The sequence below is a fragment of the Oryx dammah genome, unplaced genomic scaffold, assembly GCF_014754425.2.
Source record: "Oryx dammah isolate SB20612 unplaced genomic scaffold, SCBI_Odam_1.1 HiC_scaffold_20, whole genome shotgun sequence".
NCBI lineage: Eukaryota > Metazoa > Chordata > Mammalia > Artiodactyla > Bovidae > Oryx > Oryx dammah.
Genome location: NW_024070204.1, coordinates 39,576,030 through 39,596,044, shown reverse-complemented (window position 1 = coordinate 39,596,044; position 20,015 = coordinate 39,576,030). Strand labels below are relative to the sequence as shown.

At 39.2% G+C, this 20,015-nt stretch overlaps 1 protein-coding gene across 1 annotated transcript in view; it reads right to left on the bottom strand.

Moving 5' to 3' along the window:
- Window positions 1-12,997, bottom strand: part of CCDC152 (coiled-coil domain containing 152) — a 40,319-nt gene extending 27,322 nt beyond the window's left edge. The window contains exons 1-2 of the mRNA XM_040262431.1: window positions 12,911-12,997; window positions 10,883-10,988 (exon numbers count right to left, since the gene is read on the bottom strand). Coding sequence (XP_040118365.1) covers window positions 10,883-10,988; window positions 12,911-12,997 — 193 coding nt within the window. The remainder of the gene's footprint in view (window positions 1-10,882; window positions 10,989-12,910) is intronic.
- Between the last annotated feature and the right edge of the window lie 7,018 nt (window positions 12,998-20,015).

Below are 20,015 nucleotides of genomic sequence, written 5' to 3'. Positions count from 1 at the left end.
AAAATAAGTTATATAATACACACATTTTTTTTACATTGAAGGGTAATTGCTTTATAGAATTCTGTGGTTTTCTGTCATATATCAAGGACCAGCCATCGATACACACATGTCCCCTCTCTCCTGAGCCTCCCCCCCATCTCCTTCCCTATACCAGCCTTCAGCCTGTCACAGAGCCCTTGTTTGAATTCCCCGAGTCATACAGCAAATTCCCATTGGCTATCTATTTTACATATGGTATTGTAAATTTCCATTTTATTCTCTCCATACATCTCCCCTTCTCACTCCTCCCCTCCTCTATGTCCATAGGTTTGTTCTCTATTTCAGTTTCTCCATTGCTGCCCTGAAAATAAATTAATCAAAACCATCTTTTTAGATTCCATATATACGTGTGTCAATATACAATATTTATATTTCTCTTTCTGACTCACTTTGTACGATAGGCATTAGGTTTGTCCACCTCATTAGAATTGACTCAAATGCATTCCTTTTTATGACTGAGTAGTATTCCACTGTATACATGTACCACAGCTTCTTTATCTTTTCATCTGTAGATGAACATCTAGGTTGCTTCCATGTTCTAGCTATTGTAAATAGTGCTGCAATGAACACTGGGGTACATGTGTCTTTTTCAATTTTTTTTCTTAGGGTATATGCCTAGGAGTGGGATTGCTGGGTCATATGGTGGTAGGAATATTCCTTATTCCTAGCTTTTTAAGGAATCTCCATACCATCTTCCGCTGGTTGTATCAGTTACATTCCCACCAGCAATGCAAGACTGTTCCCTTTTCTCCATACCCTCTCCAGCATTTATTGGTAGATTTTATTATGATGGCCATTCTGACTGGTGTAAGGTGGTATCTCATTGTAGTTTTGATTTGTATTTCTCTTAATAATGAGTGACGTTAAGTATCTTTTCATGTGCTTGTTCAGTTCAGTTCAGTCGCTCAGTCGTGTCCGACTCTGCGACCCCATGAATCGCAGCACGGCAGGACTCCCTGTCCATCACCAACTCCTGGAGTTCACTCAGACTCACATGCACTGAGTCAGTGATGCCAACCAGCCATCTCATCCTCAGTCGTCCCCTTCTCCTCCTGCCCCCAAACCCTCCCAGCATCAGAGTCTTTTCCAAAGAGTCAACTCTTCTCATGAGATGGCCAAAGTACTGGAGTTTCAGCTTCAGCATCATCCCCTCCAAAGAAATCCCAGGGCTGATCTTCAGAATGGACTGGTTGGATCTCCTTGCAGTCCAAGGAACTCTCAAGAGTCTTCTCCAACACCACAGTTCAAAAGCATCAATTCTTCGGTGCTCAGCTTTCTTCACAGTCCAGCTCTCACATCCATACATGACCACTGGAAAAACCATAACCTTGACTAGATGGTCCTTTGTTGGCAAAGTAATGTCTCTGCTTTTCAATATGCTATCTAGGTTGGTCATAACTTTCCTTCCAAGGAGTAAGCATCTTTTAATTTCATGGCTGCAATCACCATCTGCAGTGATTTTGGAGCCCCCCCAAAATAAAGTCTGACACTGTTTCCACTGTTCCCCATCTATTTCCCATGAAGTGATGGGACCAGATGCCATGATCTTAGTTTTCTGAATGTTGAGCTTTAAGCCAACTACTTCACTCTTTACTTTCACTTTCATCAAGAGGCTTTTTAGTTCCTCTTTACTTTCTGCCATAAGGGTGGTGTCATCTGCATATCTGAGGTTATTGATATTTCTCCCAGCAATGTGGATTCCCTTGGGCTTCTTCCAGCCCAGCATTTCTCATGATGTACTCTGCATAGAAGTTAAATAAGCAGGGTGACAATATATAGCCTTGACATACTCCTTTTCCTATTTGGAACCAGTCTGTTGTTCCATGTCCAGTTCTAACTGTTGCTTCTTAACCTGCATACAGATTTCTCAAGAGGCAGGTCAAGTGGTCTGGTATTCTAATCTCTTTCAGAATTTTCCACAGTTTATTGGGATCCACACAGTCAAAGGCTTTGGCATAGTCAATAAAGCAGAAATAGATGTTTTTATGGAATTCTCTTGCTTTTTCCATGATCCAGCAAATGTTGGCAATTTGATCTCTGGTTCCTCTGCCTTTTCTAAAACCAGCTTGAACATCAGGGAGTTCACGGTTCATGTATTGCTGAAGCCTGGCTTGGAGAATTTTGAGCATTACTTTACTAGCGTGTGAGATGAGTGCAATTGTGTGGAAGTTTGAGCATTCTTTGGTATTGCCTTTCTTTGGGATTGGAATGAAAACTGACCTTTTCCAGTCCTGTAGCCACTGCTGAGTTTTCCAAATTTGATGGCATATTGAGTGCAACACTTTCACAGCATCATCTTTCAGGATTTGAAATAGCTCTCCTGGAATTCCATCACCTCCACCAGCTTTGTTCGTAGAGATGCTTTCTAAGGCCCACTTGACTTCACATTCCAGGATGTCTCGCTCTAGGTGAGTGATCACACCATCGTGATTATCTTGGTCGTGGAGATCTTTTTTGTACAGTTCTTCTGTGTATTCTTGCCACCTCTTCTTAATATCTTCTGCTTCTCTTAGGTCCATACCATTTCTGTCCTTTATCGAGCCCATCTTTGCATGAAATGTTCCCTTGGTATCTCTAATTTTCTTGAAGAGATCTCTAGTCCTTCCTATTCTCTCCTTCCCATCTGTTGTTTTCCTCTATTTCTTTGCACTGATCGCTGAAGAAGGCTTTCTTATCTCTTCTTGCTATTCTTTGGAACTCTGCATTCAGATGCTTATATCTTTCCTTTTCTCCTTTGCTTTTCACTTCTCTTCTTTTCACAGCTATTTGTAAGGCCTCCCCAGACAGCCATTTTGCTTTTTTGCATTTCTTTTCCATGGGGATGGTCTTGATCCCTATCTCCTTTACAATGTCACGAACCTCATTCCATAGTTCATCAGGCACTCTGTCTATCAGATCTAGGCCCTTAAATCTATGTCTCACTTCCACTGTATAATCATAAGGGATTTGATTTAGGTCATACCTGAATGGTCTAGTGGTTTTCCCTACTTTCTTCAATTTAAGTCTGAATGTGGTAATAAGGAGTTCATGATCTGAGCCACAGTCAGCTCCTGGTCTTGTTTTTGTTGACTGTATAGAGCTTCTCCATCTTTGGCTGCAAAGAATATAATCAATCTGATTTCAGTGTTGACCATCTGGTGATGTCCATGTGTAGAGTCTTGTGTTGTTGGGAGAGGGTGTTTGCTATGACCAGTGCATTTTCTTAGCAAAACTCTATTAGTCTTTGCCCTGTTTCATTCCGCATTCCAAGGACAAATTTGCCTGTTACCTCAGGTGTTTCTTGACTTCCTACTTTTACATTCCAGTCCCCTATAATGAAAAGGACATCTTTTTTGGGTGTTAAGTTCTAAAAGGTCTTGTAGGTCTTCATAGACCCATTCAACTTCAGCTTCTTCAGCGTTACTGGTTGGGGCATACACTTGGATTACTGTGATATTGAATGGTTTGCCTTGGAAACGAACAGAGATCATTCTGTCGTTTTTGAGATTGCATCCAAGTACTGCATTTTGGACTCTTTTGCTGACCATGATGGCTACTCCATTTCTTCTAAGGGATTCCTGCCCGCAGTAGTAGATGTAATGGTCATCTGAGTTAAATTCACCCATTCCAGTCCATTTTAGTTCGCTGATTCCTAAAATGTCGACTTTCACTCTTGCCATCTCCTGTTTGCCCACTCAGATGACCATGTGCTTGTTAGCCATCTGTAATACACACTTTTTAAATCAGTCTTTAAGTTAAACACACTCCATGATTTAGTTATGAGTTTTCTAAGGCATGAAAAACCCAGTAAAGTAGGGATTCCCTCTATGTGCCTTTAGCAACAGCTGCCCTAGAAATAAGGCACATTTGGACATGTCTGGAGAACTGTGAAGCATGTATCCCAGTGGCTTTTCCATAAAAAGAACATTCTGAGGAAAGAGAGTCAGAACATTCTAAGGAAAGAGAGTCAAGGAATATGAGGTTCTATTCAAAGATACAGTGAGAGCTGGTGAGCAAGTATCATTTGGGAGAAATAATGCTTTTCTTCCTCACTGTCCTCTAACCTGTCCTCTTGCCTGAATCCTAGGACAAGGGAGTAGCGACAAAGAGTAAAAACTCAGTGTGTTGGGTTACAAGGCATCAGCAACTTTGGTGCCAATGTCTTCTTGCATAATGGGAGAATTCTGTGCAATCAAGCCTGAAATGTGCAAATAAGCTTTCAGTATGTATATTCTTGGTATCACCAGCAACAGCTAAACATTTGAAGCAGGCAACAGTGGTGGAGACTTCTGTCACTTTAAGCAGCCCTTGGCTGTAAGCTTCAGGATAGCAGGGACTATCTTCTGTCTTGTTTACCATTTTTCTCTACTACTTAGAAGAGTTGCGGTCCATAAATGTCGTTTCATAAATATTTCTTAAGTGATTTGATTGACAGGCATTATAATGGTAAGAAAGGAGTAAATGGAGAAACTGTGGTATGAAAACAATAACACACTGCTATTTTAAGTGCTTAACCCTTTTAACTCTATGACATTGATTCTAGTATTTGCCTCATTTTTACATATGAGGAAACTGACACATAGAAGTTTAGCAAACTGTCCAAACTCACTCTTAAAAGTAGTATATGGTAGAGCTACAACATGAACTCAAAGCAGTCCAGCACTAATGTCAATGATTCTAACTACTTTAATATACCACCAAGATCGGCGCAGGATCACTTCTTCAGACTAATCTGAGTAGGTGAGAGGCCCTAGAAAGAGGGCAGGAATAGAGCCAGAGAAAGAATTTGTGATAGTTATTGCTATCACATTTTTACTATAAGGTTGAGAAACCCAGGTTGCACCAGTTTAAGTTTACAATTACAGTAGCTAAATATATAATGATGAAAATTTCACAAAGAGTAACAGTATTTTTAAAAAGAAAGATTAGGCGATCTTGTTCTTATGTGCTTGGCTTAATGGCTATTAAATATTGAACCTTATTCTCTTTCTTTCAGTTTTAGAGACCCACAGTGGATATTCAGCCAATGTGCATTAGTGTGACATACTTTTATCTAACAATAAAAAGTAGTCTAGGTACATTAAAGTATTATTATTGAATATTTACCCTGTCAGGCATTACATAAGTATATTATAATCAGTATTCAAACTGATGCTGAGAAGTTGGCATCATTATCTTGATTTCACAAAGGGAGGAAGTCACCCATAGATATCTGGTAACTTAACAAAGATTCCACAGTACATGGAAGGTCTAGGTTTGAACACAGGTTTTTCACATATCAAATCCTGTGTGCTTCATTCAAGACTTCCTCAGGAATTGTATAACATGCTGATGAAACCATGAAATTTGGAATCAGAAGAACTGGATTAGAGTTTTTTTCTTCTTTACTTTGTAACTATGATGCTCTGGGTAATGTACTTTTCTCCTATATTAGGTTGTTCTGACAACCAAATGAAAAAATATACTTTCTAAATTCATTCACAGATATTTAACATTGTTACTGTTTCTCTCCTCTGTGTCCCACAGTTTGTATATATTGCTTTTATCCATTGTTCACATTACATTTTAGTTAGATGGTTTCTCCCACTAGATAGTGAACTCTTTCAGGTAAAGATATTTGATAATCCTTACTTCTAATGTGATGACGATTTCATAAGTGTTCAATAGTTTTTGTATTTATTAACTAAATGAAAGAACCAATACTGTGAGGGGAGAGTTCAAAACTTCCCGTTTTCAGTTAGAGGTCCTATAACTCAGTCTCCATGTACTTCAACTACATTAATAGAAATGAAAGTATTCGGTAGAAGTTAAAAGCTTTATGCAAGTACAAGGTTCTACTCCTCCTTTTTCCCACTCTACCTGCCCTACCACCAACTCAAAGTTCCCACCATTCTTCATTTTGTTCTGTTGCTGAGTCCCAGTAACAGAATGATGGTTAAATGACAACTGACGTTACCTACTTCATGTATATTACTGTATTAGCTGCTGCAATTAAAAATGGAAGCATAGATCCTGCCATCACTTGTCCTTGCACCTTTAAAAGCATGAATCCAGCATGCATAAAGTATGTTATTTCAGTAATTAGCAAATTGAAAACAGAACCCTAAAACTGAAAGTATACTGAATGTTTCCAAACTGTGTATTTTCAAATTTAGAACACAAGGTGGCTCTCTAAACACATTTTTTAAAACAGGAAACTGGCTCAGTTAGGAATTTTACCTGGGTCTCCTGCACTGCATGCGGATTCTTTACCAAATGTGAGCCACAAGGGAAGCCCCATAAAATAGAATATCATTCATTATTTTAGAATAATATCTTTTAATTCTCTTTGCAAAACTTCTCCTATGCATCATTTCTGTTGGATTTTACAGTACAATTTGAAGAACTATCCTATCCAACTCTTAAAAACTAGAGCTAAGAACATTAAGCTATCACTTATATTGTATAATTTAGTAAATCAGTGATTGTTTTAAGGTCAAATTTAGGCTCTACCATTACAAGCAATTTGGGCATTAATATCTATATCATAAATCAGTTGGAAATATTAAATAAAATGTGCATGAAAAGGCTTTTTTTAATAGTACTTAATCTTCAATATCAATATTGTTACCATCTTAAGCTGGCAAAGACATTGTTTATCTGATATCAAGTGAAGAAAATAAAATATAAAGATATCATGATTTACTTTTGAACAAGTCCAGTCACATATATGGTTTGTCCTTCCTAAGTGAATTAGTACACACTTTGCTTTCTAAGAGATCATTCTCACTTGTTCTTTCACTTCTACTGTGTATTATTCATAAAAAGGTCATTAGATTTAGAATAAGCATAACTAATTCTTAAGGAAGTATTTGATTATGTTTTTCAAATAATACACACACATGAAACACAAGTTTAGTGATAAGTGAATATCTTGCCCCAAAACTAACCAGTTTCCCTCCCCTCAAAGCAAACACTGTTACTAGGACACTGTTTATCTTTCCAGGGGTCTACAAACATACAGGGGAGAGGGTGTTTGTGCGTTAAGATATATTTTTGTAAAAATGATAATACACTGCTGTGTACATTATTATTTTCGTTTACTACATGTGGGAGATTGAACGTTATGACCAACCCAGATAGCATATTAAAAAGAGACATTACTTTGCCAACAAAGGTCTGTCTAGTCAAGGCTATGGTTTTTCCAGTGTTCATGTATGGATATGAGAGTTGGACTGTGAAGAAAGCTGAGAGCTGAAGAATTGATGGTTTTGAACTGTGGTGTTGGAGAAGACTCTTGAGAGTCCCCTGGACTGCAAGGAGATCCAACCAGTCCATTCTAAAGGACATCAGTCCTGGGTGTTCTTTGGAAGGAATGATGCTAAAGCTGAAACTCCAGTACTTTGGCCACCTCATGCGAAGAGTTGACTCATTGGAAAAGACTCTGATGCTGGGAGGGATTGGGGGCAGGAGGAAAAGGGGATGACAGAGGATGAGATGGCTGGATGGCACCACCAAGTTGATGAATGTGAGTCTTGAGTGAACTCCAGGAGTTGGTGATGGACAGGGAGGCCTGGCATGCTGCAGTTCATGGGGTCGCAAGGAGTCAGACACGACTGAACTGAACTGATGCTATATCATATAAAGATACTTCATTCTTTTTGTCAGTTATATAGCAGTTCATTACAAAATATACCATAATTTATTTAACCAGATATCCACTGATAGATGTCACACTTGGAAAGGCTTTCTTCAGTCTTAAAAACATAAAAACAAAACTCTCTATATTCTCTTCTATTGTGGCTTCACTTTTTGACCTTTAATTAACTTTATTATTCAGAAAAGTTTTAGATGTATAGATGGGCTTCCCAGGTGGTGCTAGTGGTAAAAATCTGCCTGCCAGTGCAGGAGTCATAAGAGATGCTGGTTTGATCCCTGGGCCGGGAAGATCCTCTGGAGTATGAAATGACAACCTGCTCCAGTATTCTTGCCTGGAAAATCTCATGGACAGAGCAGCCTGGCAGGCTACAGTCTGCAGGGTTGCAAAGAGTTGGGCACAACTGAGTGACTGAGCACAGATGTACATAAAACTTGGGAAGATGCTACAGAGAGTTGTGAAATATCCTAAGCTGTTTCCCCTATTATTAATATCTTTAGTACAGTATGTTGATTACAATTAATGAACCAATGTTGGTACATTATTATTAACTAAAATCTAACTTTACTCAGGCTTCCCAGGTGGCGCAGGTGATAAAGAAACTGCCTGCCAATGGTCGGGAAGATCCCCTGGAGAAGGAAATGGTAACCCACTTCAGCATTCTTGCCTGGAGAATCTTATGACAGAGGAGCCTGGTGGGCTGCGGTCTATAGGGTTGCACAGAGTCAGTCACGACTGAAGCGACTTTGCATGCATGGGTACTTTACTCTGATTTTCTTAATTTTTACCTAATGTCCTTTCTCTACTCTGTGATTCCACCCACAATACCCCATTATATTCAGTTGTCATGTTTTCTTCAGGTCCTCTGTGCTGTGACAGTTTCTCAGAGCTTTCTTGTTTTTGATGCACTTAAGTTTTTCAGACTACTGGCCAGGTCTTTTCTAGATATCCCTCTATGAGAATATGATGCTTATCTCATGATGAGATGAGGTTATAGGGAAGAAGAACATAGAAGTAAAGTGCCATTTTCATCACATCATAGCAAGGGTACCTACTATCAACATGACATCAAGCTGACCTTGATTTCATGCCTTAAGTTGTGTATGTCAGATTTCCCCACTATATAATTACTCTTTATCACCCCCTTTTCCTTTCAGTATATGTTTCACTATAGTGAAGAAAATCACTATACACAGCCCACACCTGATGAGTGCCGTGTTATAATTGTATTTCCTTGAGGCCAAGTCATTTATATAAGCTATTTGGAATTCTGCAGAGATTTATCTCTTTACCCCATTTATTTATTTATTCATTTATTTTTATGAATATGTACTCATGGATATACCTGGGGTTTTAATCTAATACTACTTTATTTTGTTGCTCAAATTGTTCCAGCTTTGGCCATTGAGAACTTTTTCACTTGAGTCCTGTATCTTTGACATACCCCATTATTATGCAGTTTTTTCCTTTCTGAGTACTTTATTTCCTGATACTACAAGATGCTTTAGACTTATAGACTTCTTGCCCCCATCTTAGAATCAGCCATTTCTTCAAGAAGTCCTGGTTCCTTTTGTAATAAGGTAGTATTAGAAACCTGGTGCTAGTTTTGCTTGTTGCTATGGATTATGTGCCCTCTCAGTTGACATAACAAGGAAGTGTATGTATATGGCTTCTTTTTTTTTTTTCCTGATGCCCAGCACCTTATTAGTAAGGAGCCTTGGTCCAAGAAATGGGAGGCTGGGATGGACAGGACTAACATTCATCTAGGGGGATTTTCCTGGTCATCAGGTGGTTTCTCCATGCAGGTTTAGAAGAAATATGGATGAAACTCACACAGAGGGTATCACTGTGACTGGCAGGTAGCATAAGTAGGAGGGGAGCCCTAGGCATAGCTGGGTTCCTGAGACAGCAGTGTTTCCATGTTGGGCATAGATGTACTTTCCGGAACTTCTCCTAGTTCCAAGCAACATTGCTGCAGCACACAGAGACCAAGTGATGAGCTTGGAATCTGTTGAAAACAGTGGTTGTCAGGGGGGCAGGGCAAGGCCTTCCATAGGAAGGTGCAGAGCAGGTGCATCTGCATGCCACTCACCATACACTTCTGGAAAAGTGTCTGAACTTGAGGGAACTCAGGCTCTCTTTGTACCTAGCGTTCTCCTGAGGCCAGGAACGAATTGCATGGGAAGACTAGCACTACTAGGCCTGGGGTGAAGTTGCGAGGCAGCTTGTTCAACTGAGTGTAGCTCCAGACCTTTGTGCTGCAGAGCAATGCCACTTTCTCAATGAGTAGCACCATGCCAGCCTGGGTGCTCAGGCTCCCACACTCCCTGAGGGCTAGCGAGTGCACAGAGAAGGGGCAGAGTAGACATAAGGGGGGATGGTGGCAGCTTGGAGCTGAGCAGAGCACATGGCATGGATGTCTGAGAAGTGAGCGGGACTAGGACAGCATCTTTCTAACACTAAAATTTTTGACCCATCTGAAGTTTCTTCTGGTGTAATTGTGAGGCAGGAATTCAACTGTACTTCTTCCATGTGTTTGAAGGCCTGGACTGAGACTTGGATTTGTCATTTCTTTTTTTTTTAAAATAAATTTATTTATTTTAATTGGAGGTTAATTACTTTATAATATTGTATTGGTTTTCCCATACATCACCATGTATCTGCCACAGGTATACACGTGTTCCCCATCCTGAACCCCCCTCCCTCCTCCCTCCCTGTACCATCCCTCTGGGTCGTCCCAGTGCACCAGCCCCAAATATCCAGTATCATGCATTGAACCTGGGCTGGTGACTCGTTTCATATATGACATTATACATGTTTCAGTGCCATTCTCCCAAATCATTCCACCCTCTCCCTCTCCCACAGAGTCCAAAAGACTGTTCTATACATCTGTGTCTCTTTTGCTGTCTCACATACAGGGTTATCGTTACCATCTTTCTAAATTCCATATATATGCGTTAGTATACTGTATTGGTGTTTTTCTTTCATTTCTTAGCTGACTGGATGCAGACAGATTACCCTCCTTTGTTTATGTTTCTTCATTATCAAAGTGGAGTAATAATATCAGTCCTATCTATATAGTCTTTCAGGGCTATATTAAGGACAAAATGAAATGATAATCTGAAAAGTTCTATGTGAATTAAAAATATTTTACAAATGTAAAATTACTGTTACAGCAAAAAGCACACTCGTTACAATGACTGTTTCTATAGGTAGCAAAGAACTAACCTTGTTTCATTGCGACCTCTTTTGTTTGCATTACTCTTAATAAACAGTTAGCTTTTTCCAACTGCATATCCAGGATATTGTTCTTCCCACTGGATTCTATCATTTTCTATAGAAGAGACAGAATACATTTTATCACCAAATCAATGCCGCTATTTTGATTTTTTTTAACCTAAGAATATGAAAGTATAAACCATTTAATACATGAAGGTCTAATAATTAAGTTTGGCACATATTTTTAAATAAGTCAACTTCCTAATTTATCTTTAATTTAAAGAGTAACATAATAAAAAGTTAAAATAGGTGAACAGTTATGAAAAGTTATAAAAAGTAAAAATATGACCTAATTTGAACTCCCTTCTTTCCAACTATTCAACCTCCAGTCCTAAAACTAACCATTCCTTATAAATATTTCCAAAATATTTTATGACTATACAACTATAGGAAAGGGTCACATTATGCTCTGTTTTGCACCTTGGATTTTCCACTTAGTACTACTTTCTCAGAGATGATGGCATATAAGCATGTAAAAGTCTTACCTCATTCCCATGGACAGAGGAGCCTGGTAGGCTGCAGTCCATGGGGTCGCTAAGAGTCGGACACGACTGAGCGACTTCACTTTCACTTTTCACTTTCATGCATTGGAGAAGGAAATGGCACTCCAGTGTTCTTGCCTGGAGAATCCCAGGGACGGGGGAGCCTGGTGGGCTGCCGTCTATGGGGTCGCACAGAGTCGGACATGACTGAAGCGACTTAGCAGCAGCAGCAGCAGCAGCATTCTTTTTAACAGCTGCATTGAGTTTCATTCATGAATATAATTTATTTAAATAGTTCCCTATTGAGGAAAATTTGTGCTGTTCCCATTTTTTGCTATTACAGTCAATGAATAAGTATTCTCAAACATATATCTTTGTGAATAATGTAATAACTGCCATGTACCCTTCAAACACCTTCAAAAATCATCAATTCATAACCTATCCTGTATAATCTGTACTTCTACCCATTCTCTATTCTCATGGCTTCTGAATTTATCTCAAAGCAACTCCTTGACACTATATTATTTCATTGATAAATATTATCATTTACATGCCTCTCTAAGAGATGACTCAAAAGTACAATCACAATACCATTATGACATTAAAAAAGAACAATATTTCTAATTTAAAATATCTAAGAATATAAGAGATAATCCCAAATTAAGCTCCAAATGCTTTGTACCAGTTCCCCTCCCACCAAAGTGTTATTTCCTTCTCTCTCCTCTCTTACTTTGGTCAGAATCACTTGGTTAAAAAAATACAAGTCCATTGTTGAAAAAAAGCTCATTATATGAAAATACCCATCATCATGAAAATTTTATGATGGCAATACTACGTTGTACAGAGGAAAAGAAGGAATAGAGAAGGATGATAAGAAAAAGAGAGAAAATAGAGGTAGGGATTATTCTTCCTCCTATTCCTATTTCACAAATCCACTTCCCAAATCTGATTTATCCACTTACATTTCTCAACAGATATTCCTACTCCTCTCCCAGGCAGAGGAGACAAAAAGTCTAGTATATACTTGAGGATATGGTCTGACATATAATTTGTGTAGAGTTTGGGAGGGGGACTTCAAACAGGTCTGCTTTTAGGCAAAAGAGAAAAGGGAAACAGATAGAACAGGAAAGACTGAAAAGGAAATTAGTCATAACAGTAAGAGATTGAGGATTGAATCTACTTCAATCCATACTAAACCATTCTTGAGTTTATGGACATCCTGGGTATATACATATGTATTTCCCCTTTAACTTTAGCAAAAGTATATCAGTTGTTTGCTCCCTTGCCCCCAAAACATTCTGATACTAGTATTAATGACTTACAACCACATACATTCTAAATACAGATTTTAAAATGAGAGAGAAGGGGCTTAAAAAATACATTTCCATTATTTTTACCTTGCTTCTTTTTTGTATATTTTTTCCTAACTCCCTCCATTGACAAAATCTGTTACACTTTCCCTTATATTCTACAATTGTTTGATATCTTTACATACCTTTTCTATCTGTGAAAAGTCATTTATAAGTTTGTCAAGATTCACACTGCTAATCTTTTTCATACATCCTTCGCTGTTTTGATTCATCTCTAAACCAGTGAAGAGTAGATAGTGTTAAAACAAACAAACAAATAAAATACAAAGCACTATAATAATGATAATAGTTCAAATGCTAAAGTTCCTGTATTCCACTCATACAGCACATACTTGAGCTCCATTGCACTCAAGAGAATTTTTATTATATCCCCATTATTAACAACGATCAAATGAATTAAGGCTTCTCTACTCTTCTGCAAACCCACTCTAGCCAAGTTTTCTCTAAACAAATCTATAATTAGTGTAATGATATGTGCATATGTAGAAATTATTTGTCCCTATTACATAAAAATTATGTCACCATTCATCACTCAGCTCTTTGCCATCAGTGACTGCATTTAAAATCTGATGCATTACTAAATCTGATGCATGGCTTTTAAATATAGCTACCCATTTCCAGTATTCTTGCCTGGAGAATTCCATGGACAGAGAAGCCTGGCAGGCTACAGTCCATGGGGTTCGCCAAGAGCTGGACACAACTGACTGATACTTGTATTTGTATGTATTCTCAATTTAAACTGTTTAAAATATTTAACTATCATGCCACAAATAATTTTTGCTGTATTTCTTGGTAGTCTGCTTGTTGCTAGGAATTGAACTGTCTCCTTCAAAATTCGTATGTTGAAGCTCTAAATCCAACTGTGACTATATTTGGATATAGAATATTTAGGAGAATATTAAGGTTGAATGAAATCATAAAGGTGTGGCCCTAATCTGATAAGACTGTGGCCTTATAAGAAGAGGAAGAGAGTGATTTTGTTCTCTCTCCACACGTTCACACTGAGGATAGGCCCTGTGAGCACACAGTGAGGTGGTGGCTCTTTGAAACCCAAAAAGAGAGTCTTCATGAGGTATCAACACTGATGTCACCTTAATTTTGGACTTCTCAGCTTCCAGAACTATGAGAAAATAAATTTCTGTTCTTTAAGCCACTGAGCCTGTAGTATTTTGTTATAGCAGCAGCCTGAGTAGACATATACAATTAATTTTCTTATTTTGTTTAGCTGGCAACCTGTTTGGTAAATAATGAACATAAGGAAATTAATATGCTTAAAGCAAGCACTAAGTATTTCTATTCTTTTATTTTACATAAGAATACTTTGGGGTATAACCAAATAACAGCTGAAGTGAAGAATAAGAGTTCCAGTTTCAGTTCTATGGAATTCTGAATTCTATGGAATTCAGTTCTGCAGAATTCCAGAGGTAAGGTCAGTTTTCATTCCAATCCCAAAGAAAGGCAATGCCAAAGAATACTCAAACTACCGCACAATTGTACTCATCTCACATGCTAGTAAAGTAATGCTCAAAATTCTGCAATCCAGGCTTCTGCAATACATGAACCATGAACTTCCAGATGTTCAAGCTGGTTTTAGAAAAGGCAGAGGAACCAGAGATCAAATTGCCAATATCTGCTGGATCATCAAAAAAGCAAGAGAGTTCCAGAAAAACATCTATTTCTGCTTTATTGACTATGCCAAAGCCTTTGACTGTGTGGATCCCAATAAACTGGAAAATTCTGAAAGAGATTGGAATACCAGACCACCTGACCTGCCTCTTGAGAAATCTGTATGCAGGTCAGGAAGCAACAGTTAGAACTGGACGTGGAACAACAGACTGGTTCCAAATAGGAAAAGGAGTACGTCAAGGCTGTATATTGTCACCCTGCTTATTTAACTTCTATGCAGAGTACATCATGAGAAACGCTGGGCTGGAAGAAGCCCAAGGTGGAATCAAGATTGCCGGGAGAAATATCAATAACCTCAGATATGCAGATGACACCACCCTTATGGCAGAAAGTGAAGAGGAACTAAAAAGCCTCTTGATGAAAGTGAAAGAGGAGAGTGAAAAAGTTGGCTTAAAACTCAACATTCAGAAAACGAAGATCATGGCATCTGGTCCCATCACTTCATGGGAAATAGATGCGGAAACAGTGGAAACAGTGTCAGACTTTATTTTTTGGGCTCCAAAATCACTGCAGATGACAGCAGCCATGAAATTAATAAGACGCTTACTTCCTGGAAGAAAAGTTATGACCACCCTAGATAGCATATTGCAAAGCAGAGACATTACTTTGCCAACAAAGGTCCGTCTAATCAAGGCTATGGTTTTTCCAGTGGTCATGTATGGATGTGAGAGTTGGACTGTGAAGAAAGCTGAGCGCTGAAGAATTGATGCTTTTGAACTGTGATGTTGGAGAAGACTCTTGAGAGTCCCTTGGACTGCAAGGAGATCCAACCAGTCCATTCTGAAGGAGATCAGCCCTGGGATTTCTTTGGAAGGAATGATGCTAAAGCTGAAAGTTCAGTACTTTGGCCACCTCATGTGAAGAGTTGACTCATTGGAAAAGACTCTGATGCTGGGAGGGATTGGGGGCAGGAGGAGAAGGGGATGACAGAGGATGAGATGGCTGGATGGCATCACTGACCCGATGGACGTGAGTCTGAGTGAACTCTGGGTGTTGGTGATGGACAGGGAGGCCTGGCGTGCTGTGGTTCATGGGGTCACAGAGTTGGACACGACTGAGTGACTCAGGGTCTTTTCCAATGAGTCAACTCTTCGTATGAGGTGGCCAAAGTATTGGAGCTTCAGCTTTAGCATCAATCCTTCCAAAGAACACCCAGGACTGATCTCTTTTAGAATGGACTGGTTAGATCTCCTTGCAGTCCAAGGGACTCTCAAGAATCTTCTCTAACACCACAGTTCAAAAGCATCAATTCTTCAGCGCTCAGTTTTCTTCACAGTCCAACTCTCACATCCATACATGATGAATGGAAAAACCATAGCCTTGACTAGACGGACTTTTGTTGGCAAAGTAATGTCTCTGCTTTTCAATATGCTATCTAGGTTCGTCATAACTCTCCTTCCAAGGAGTAAGCGTCTTTTAATTTCATGCAATCACCATCTGCAGTGATTTTGGAGCCCCCCAAAATAAAGTCTCACACTGTTTCCGCATCTATTTCCCATGAAGATATGGGACCAGATGCCATGATCTTCGTTTTCTGAATGTTGAGTTTTAAGCCAACTTTTTCACTCTCCTCTTTCACTTTCATCAAGAGGCTTTTTAGTTCCTCTTCACTTTCTGCCATAAGGGTGGTGTCATCTGCATATCTGAGGTTATTGATATTTCTCCCGGCAATCTTGATTCCACCTTGGGCTTCTTCCAGCCCAGTGTGTCTCATGATGTACTCTGCATGTAAGTTAAATAAGCAGGGTGACAATATACAGCCTTGACGTACTCCTTTTCCTATTTGGAACCAGTCTGTTGTTCCATGTACAGTTCTAACTGTTGCTTCCTGACTTGCATACAGATTTCTCAAAAGGCAGGTCAGGTGGTCTAGTATTCTCATCTCTTTCAGAATTTTCCACAGTTGATTGTGATCCACATAGTCAAAGGCTTTGGCATAGTCAATAAAGCAGAAATAGATGTTTTTCTGGAACTCTCTTGTTTTTTTGCTGATCCAGCAGATGTTGGCAATTTGATCTCTGGTTCCGACAGGGCATGTGCAAATGCCTGGTGTGTGACAGTGGCAGTGATAAGTAGTCCAAAGTAAAAGGTAAGTAAAATTCCTAAAGTAATTACTCAAAGTAATTTTGGGGACATATTGTTTAAAATGAGGTACCCCAAAACAGACATTGTTTGACAATTTGTTACTTTATAAAGAAATCCAATTTCTTTCTTTTTATATTATACTGCATTAACAACTATTAGTGGTTTTAAATTTGAATTTTAGCTGTGTATTTTCAGTTTACTGTATTATTATCCTCTGTATCACATATAGTAGTAAAACTAAAATAGTTAAAACTTGATCCTTAAGATAGAAGACTAACTGTAATAGCATCCCATGATGCTATTAAAATATTTAAATGCAGTAAAATTCCTTTTGGGGCAAAATTTAGAAATCATCACAATATATATTTTTGTTTAATTTATAGGATAATCTGAAGTAATGATGCAAAATCTTTCCTCACAAATTTTTTCCTTAATTTCTAACTTTTTTTTAACATTTTTTAAATTAAAATATTTTTATTGAAATACAGATGATTTAACAATGTTGTGTCATGCTCTGCTATACAGCAAAGTGACTCAATAATGTACATATATTCTTTTCCATTATGATTTATCATGGGATATTGAATATAGTTTCCTGTGCTATAAAATAGAACCTTGTTCTTTGTCTTTCCTACATATAACAGTTTGCATCTGCTAATCCCAAACTCCTAGTCTTTCTCTCCCCTACCCTCCTCCCTCTTGGCAAACACAAGTCTCTTCTCTATGTCTGCAAGTCTGTTTCTTTTTTATAGATAGGTTCATTTATGCCATATTTTAGTTTCCACATACAAGTGATACTGTATGGTATTTCTATTTCTCGTTCTGACTTATTTCACTTAGTATTATACTCTATAGTTGCATCCATGCGGCTGCAAATGGCATTAGTTCATTCTTTTTTATGGCTGAGTAGTATTCCATTGTGTATATGTACCACATCTTCTTTATCTATTCATCTGTTAATAGATATTTAAGTTGTTTGCATCTTTTGGCTATTGTGAATGGTGTTGCTATGAACATAGGGGTTCACAGCATGTATCTGAATTACAGTTTTGTCTGGGTATATGCCCAGGAGTGGGACTGCTAGATCATATAGTAACTCTACTTTTAGTTTTCTGAGGAAGCTCCACACTGTTTTCCATAGTTGCTGTAGGAATTTACATTCCTACAAACAGTGTAGGAGAGTTCCCTTTTCTCCACAACATCTTCAGCATTTGTTACTTGTAGACTTTTAAATGATGGCCATTCTGACCAGTGTGACTTGGTACCTCATTATAGCTTTGACCTACATCTTTTCATGTATCTACTGGTCATCTGTATGTCTTCTCTGTAGTTCCTAACATTTTAAATAAATAAAAGGTTTTACTACAGCTTTGTCTCTGAATCTGGCTCCTGAACTAAGTTTGTTTTAATTTGAGCTTGATTTCTCCCAACTCCTTCCTCTTAATGAGACCCTTGAGGTGCTTTTCCTCATAAAATCATCACTAATATTACACTGGCTATCAACACATGCTATCACTTTGGTCACACTGGCCATCTGATTGTTTCTAGATGTCTTCAGTACCTCTCCTCCAATGCAGGAGGGACAAGAGCAAGATCTCTTCAGTTGGTACAGTCTTCTTGCCCGGTGAACTAGGTCACAGGCTGCTGATTCAGTGACTGGCAAATTCTTGCTGAGAAGCTGGAACTGACTCGTGACCTCTACAACCCAAATTCAACCACCCCACAGTGGGCTGCAGCCCATTTCCTTCCTTGCCCTCGCCCCCACCCTGCTCAGGCCAGCCCTCCGCACCCCAGGATAGGTTTGTGTTATCTCCCCAACCCCCCTCTTCGCCATACTGCGTGAATTCACCCTCAGTCCTGAGGCCTAGGGCTCCTGGTTTCCTCTACTCCCATTCTGGTGAACCTAGGAGCTCAACTCTACAGCACGACAAAAATCCCCCGCGGTGGGAGAGGTGGCTGGGTCAGACTTTTGTCTCGAACCAGGATAGTGTGAAGAAGTCCTAAGTAAAGAATACCTGCGGAAAAGGAAATTTCGAATTCGCGGAGGAAAAGCCTGGAGCGTTACCTGTTGTCGTTCGCGGTTTCCACAGCCTCCCCACGCACAGCTTCCTCCTGGTACTGGTCCGCCCCTAACTGTTGTCCCCTCCTCAGGAAGCGTGTTCCCCCAACAATGGGCCCCGCCCTTCTCCACCGAGACTGCCCTTAGGGCCCCACCTCCAGCCTTACCTTCTTGGGCTTCTTAGGCATTTTTATGTAGATACTAGAATATGATTCAACACATAGTGACTATCAGATCAATAATTATTTTCTGAGCAAAGAATAAATCACATTGGATTAAGTTGTGATTAATGAGTTAGCACTACTGAATAAATAGTAATCCATGTTTATTCTAATAACATAAAGTAGGCTTATAAAGTGGAGAAGGCGATGGCACCCCACTCCAGTACTCTTGCCTGGAAAATCCCATGGATGGAGGAGCCTGGTGGGCTGCAGTCCATGGGGTCGCGAAGAGTCTGACACGACTGAGCGACTTCACTTTCACTTTTCACTTTCATGCACTGGAGAAGGAAATGGCAACCCACTCCAGTGTTCTTGCCTGGAGAATCCCAGGGAAGGGGGAGCCTGGTGGGCTTCCGTCTATGGGGTCGCACAGAGTCGGACACGACTGAAGTGACGCAGCAGCAGCAGCAGCCGGCTTATAAAGTACCAGACACTGTGCTAAGTGATGGAGATGAAATCACGGATATAATACAATCTGTGCAGTCTGGAGTCAGTTAATGGATATGATCTCCTTTCTACAGAGTTTTGTCTTAGTAGCTCAGTGTTTAACGGCATGGGTTTTAGTGGGTCCAAGCCCCAACTCTTCTATTTACCAAGAGGGTGATCAGTGAGCAGATTCTAAATTATACCTGCTTCAGTCTCTTTGTAAAAATAGACGTTAGTTAATGCCTACCTTATGGGCTTTCCTGGTGGCTCAGCTCATAAAGAAACTGCCTGCAATACAGGAGATTTGGGTTCCTCCCTGACTTGGGAAAATCTTCTGGAGAAGGGAATGGTTACCTGCTCCAGTATTCTTGTCTGGAGAATTCCATGGACAGAGGAGCCTGGCGGGAGACAGCCCATGGGGTTGCAGAGTTGGACAGGACTGAATGACTAACACTACAGGCTAATGCCTACTTTATAGGGCAGTTGTAATGTTTAAATGAAATGATGCACTTTAAAAGTGCTTAATGTACTTCATGACAAAGGTTAAGTGTTAAAAGTATTAATTATTATAATTTAAAAAATCTGATAACCATTTGAAAGTGTATCCACTGCAATCTTTTCTCTGTCTACTTTTTTAATTTGAGTTAGAGAGGGAAGGTATATTAATTTGATTTTTCTATGAACAAAATTGACAAGCAGAAAAATGCAAAGTGTAATAGGATAAATCACATATTATTATCTGAAAGGTATGAT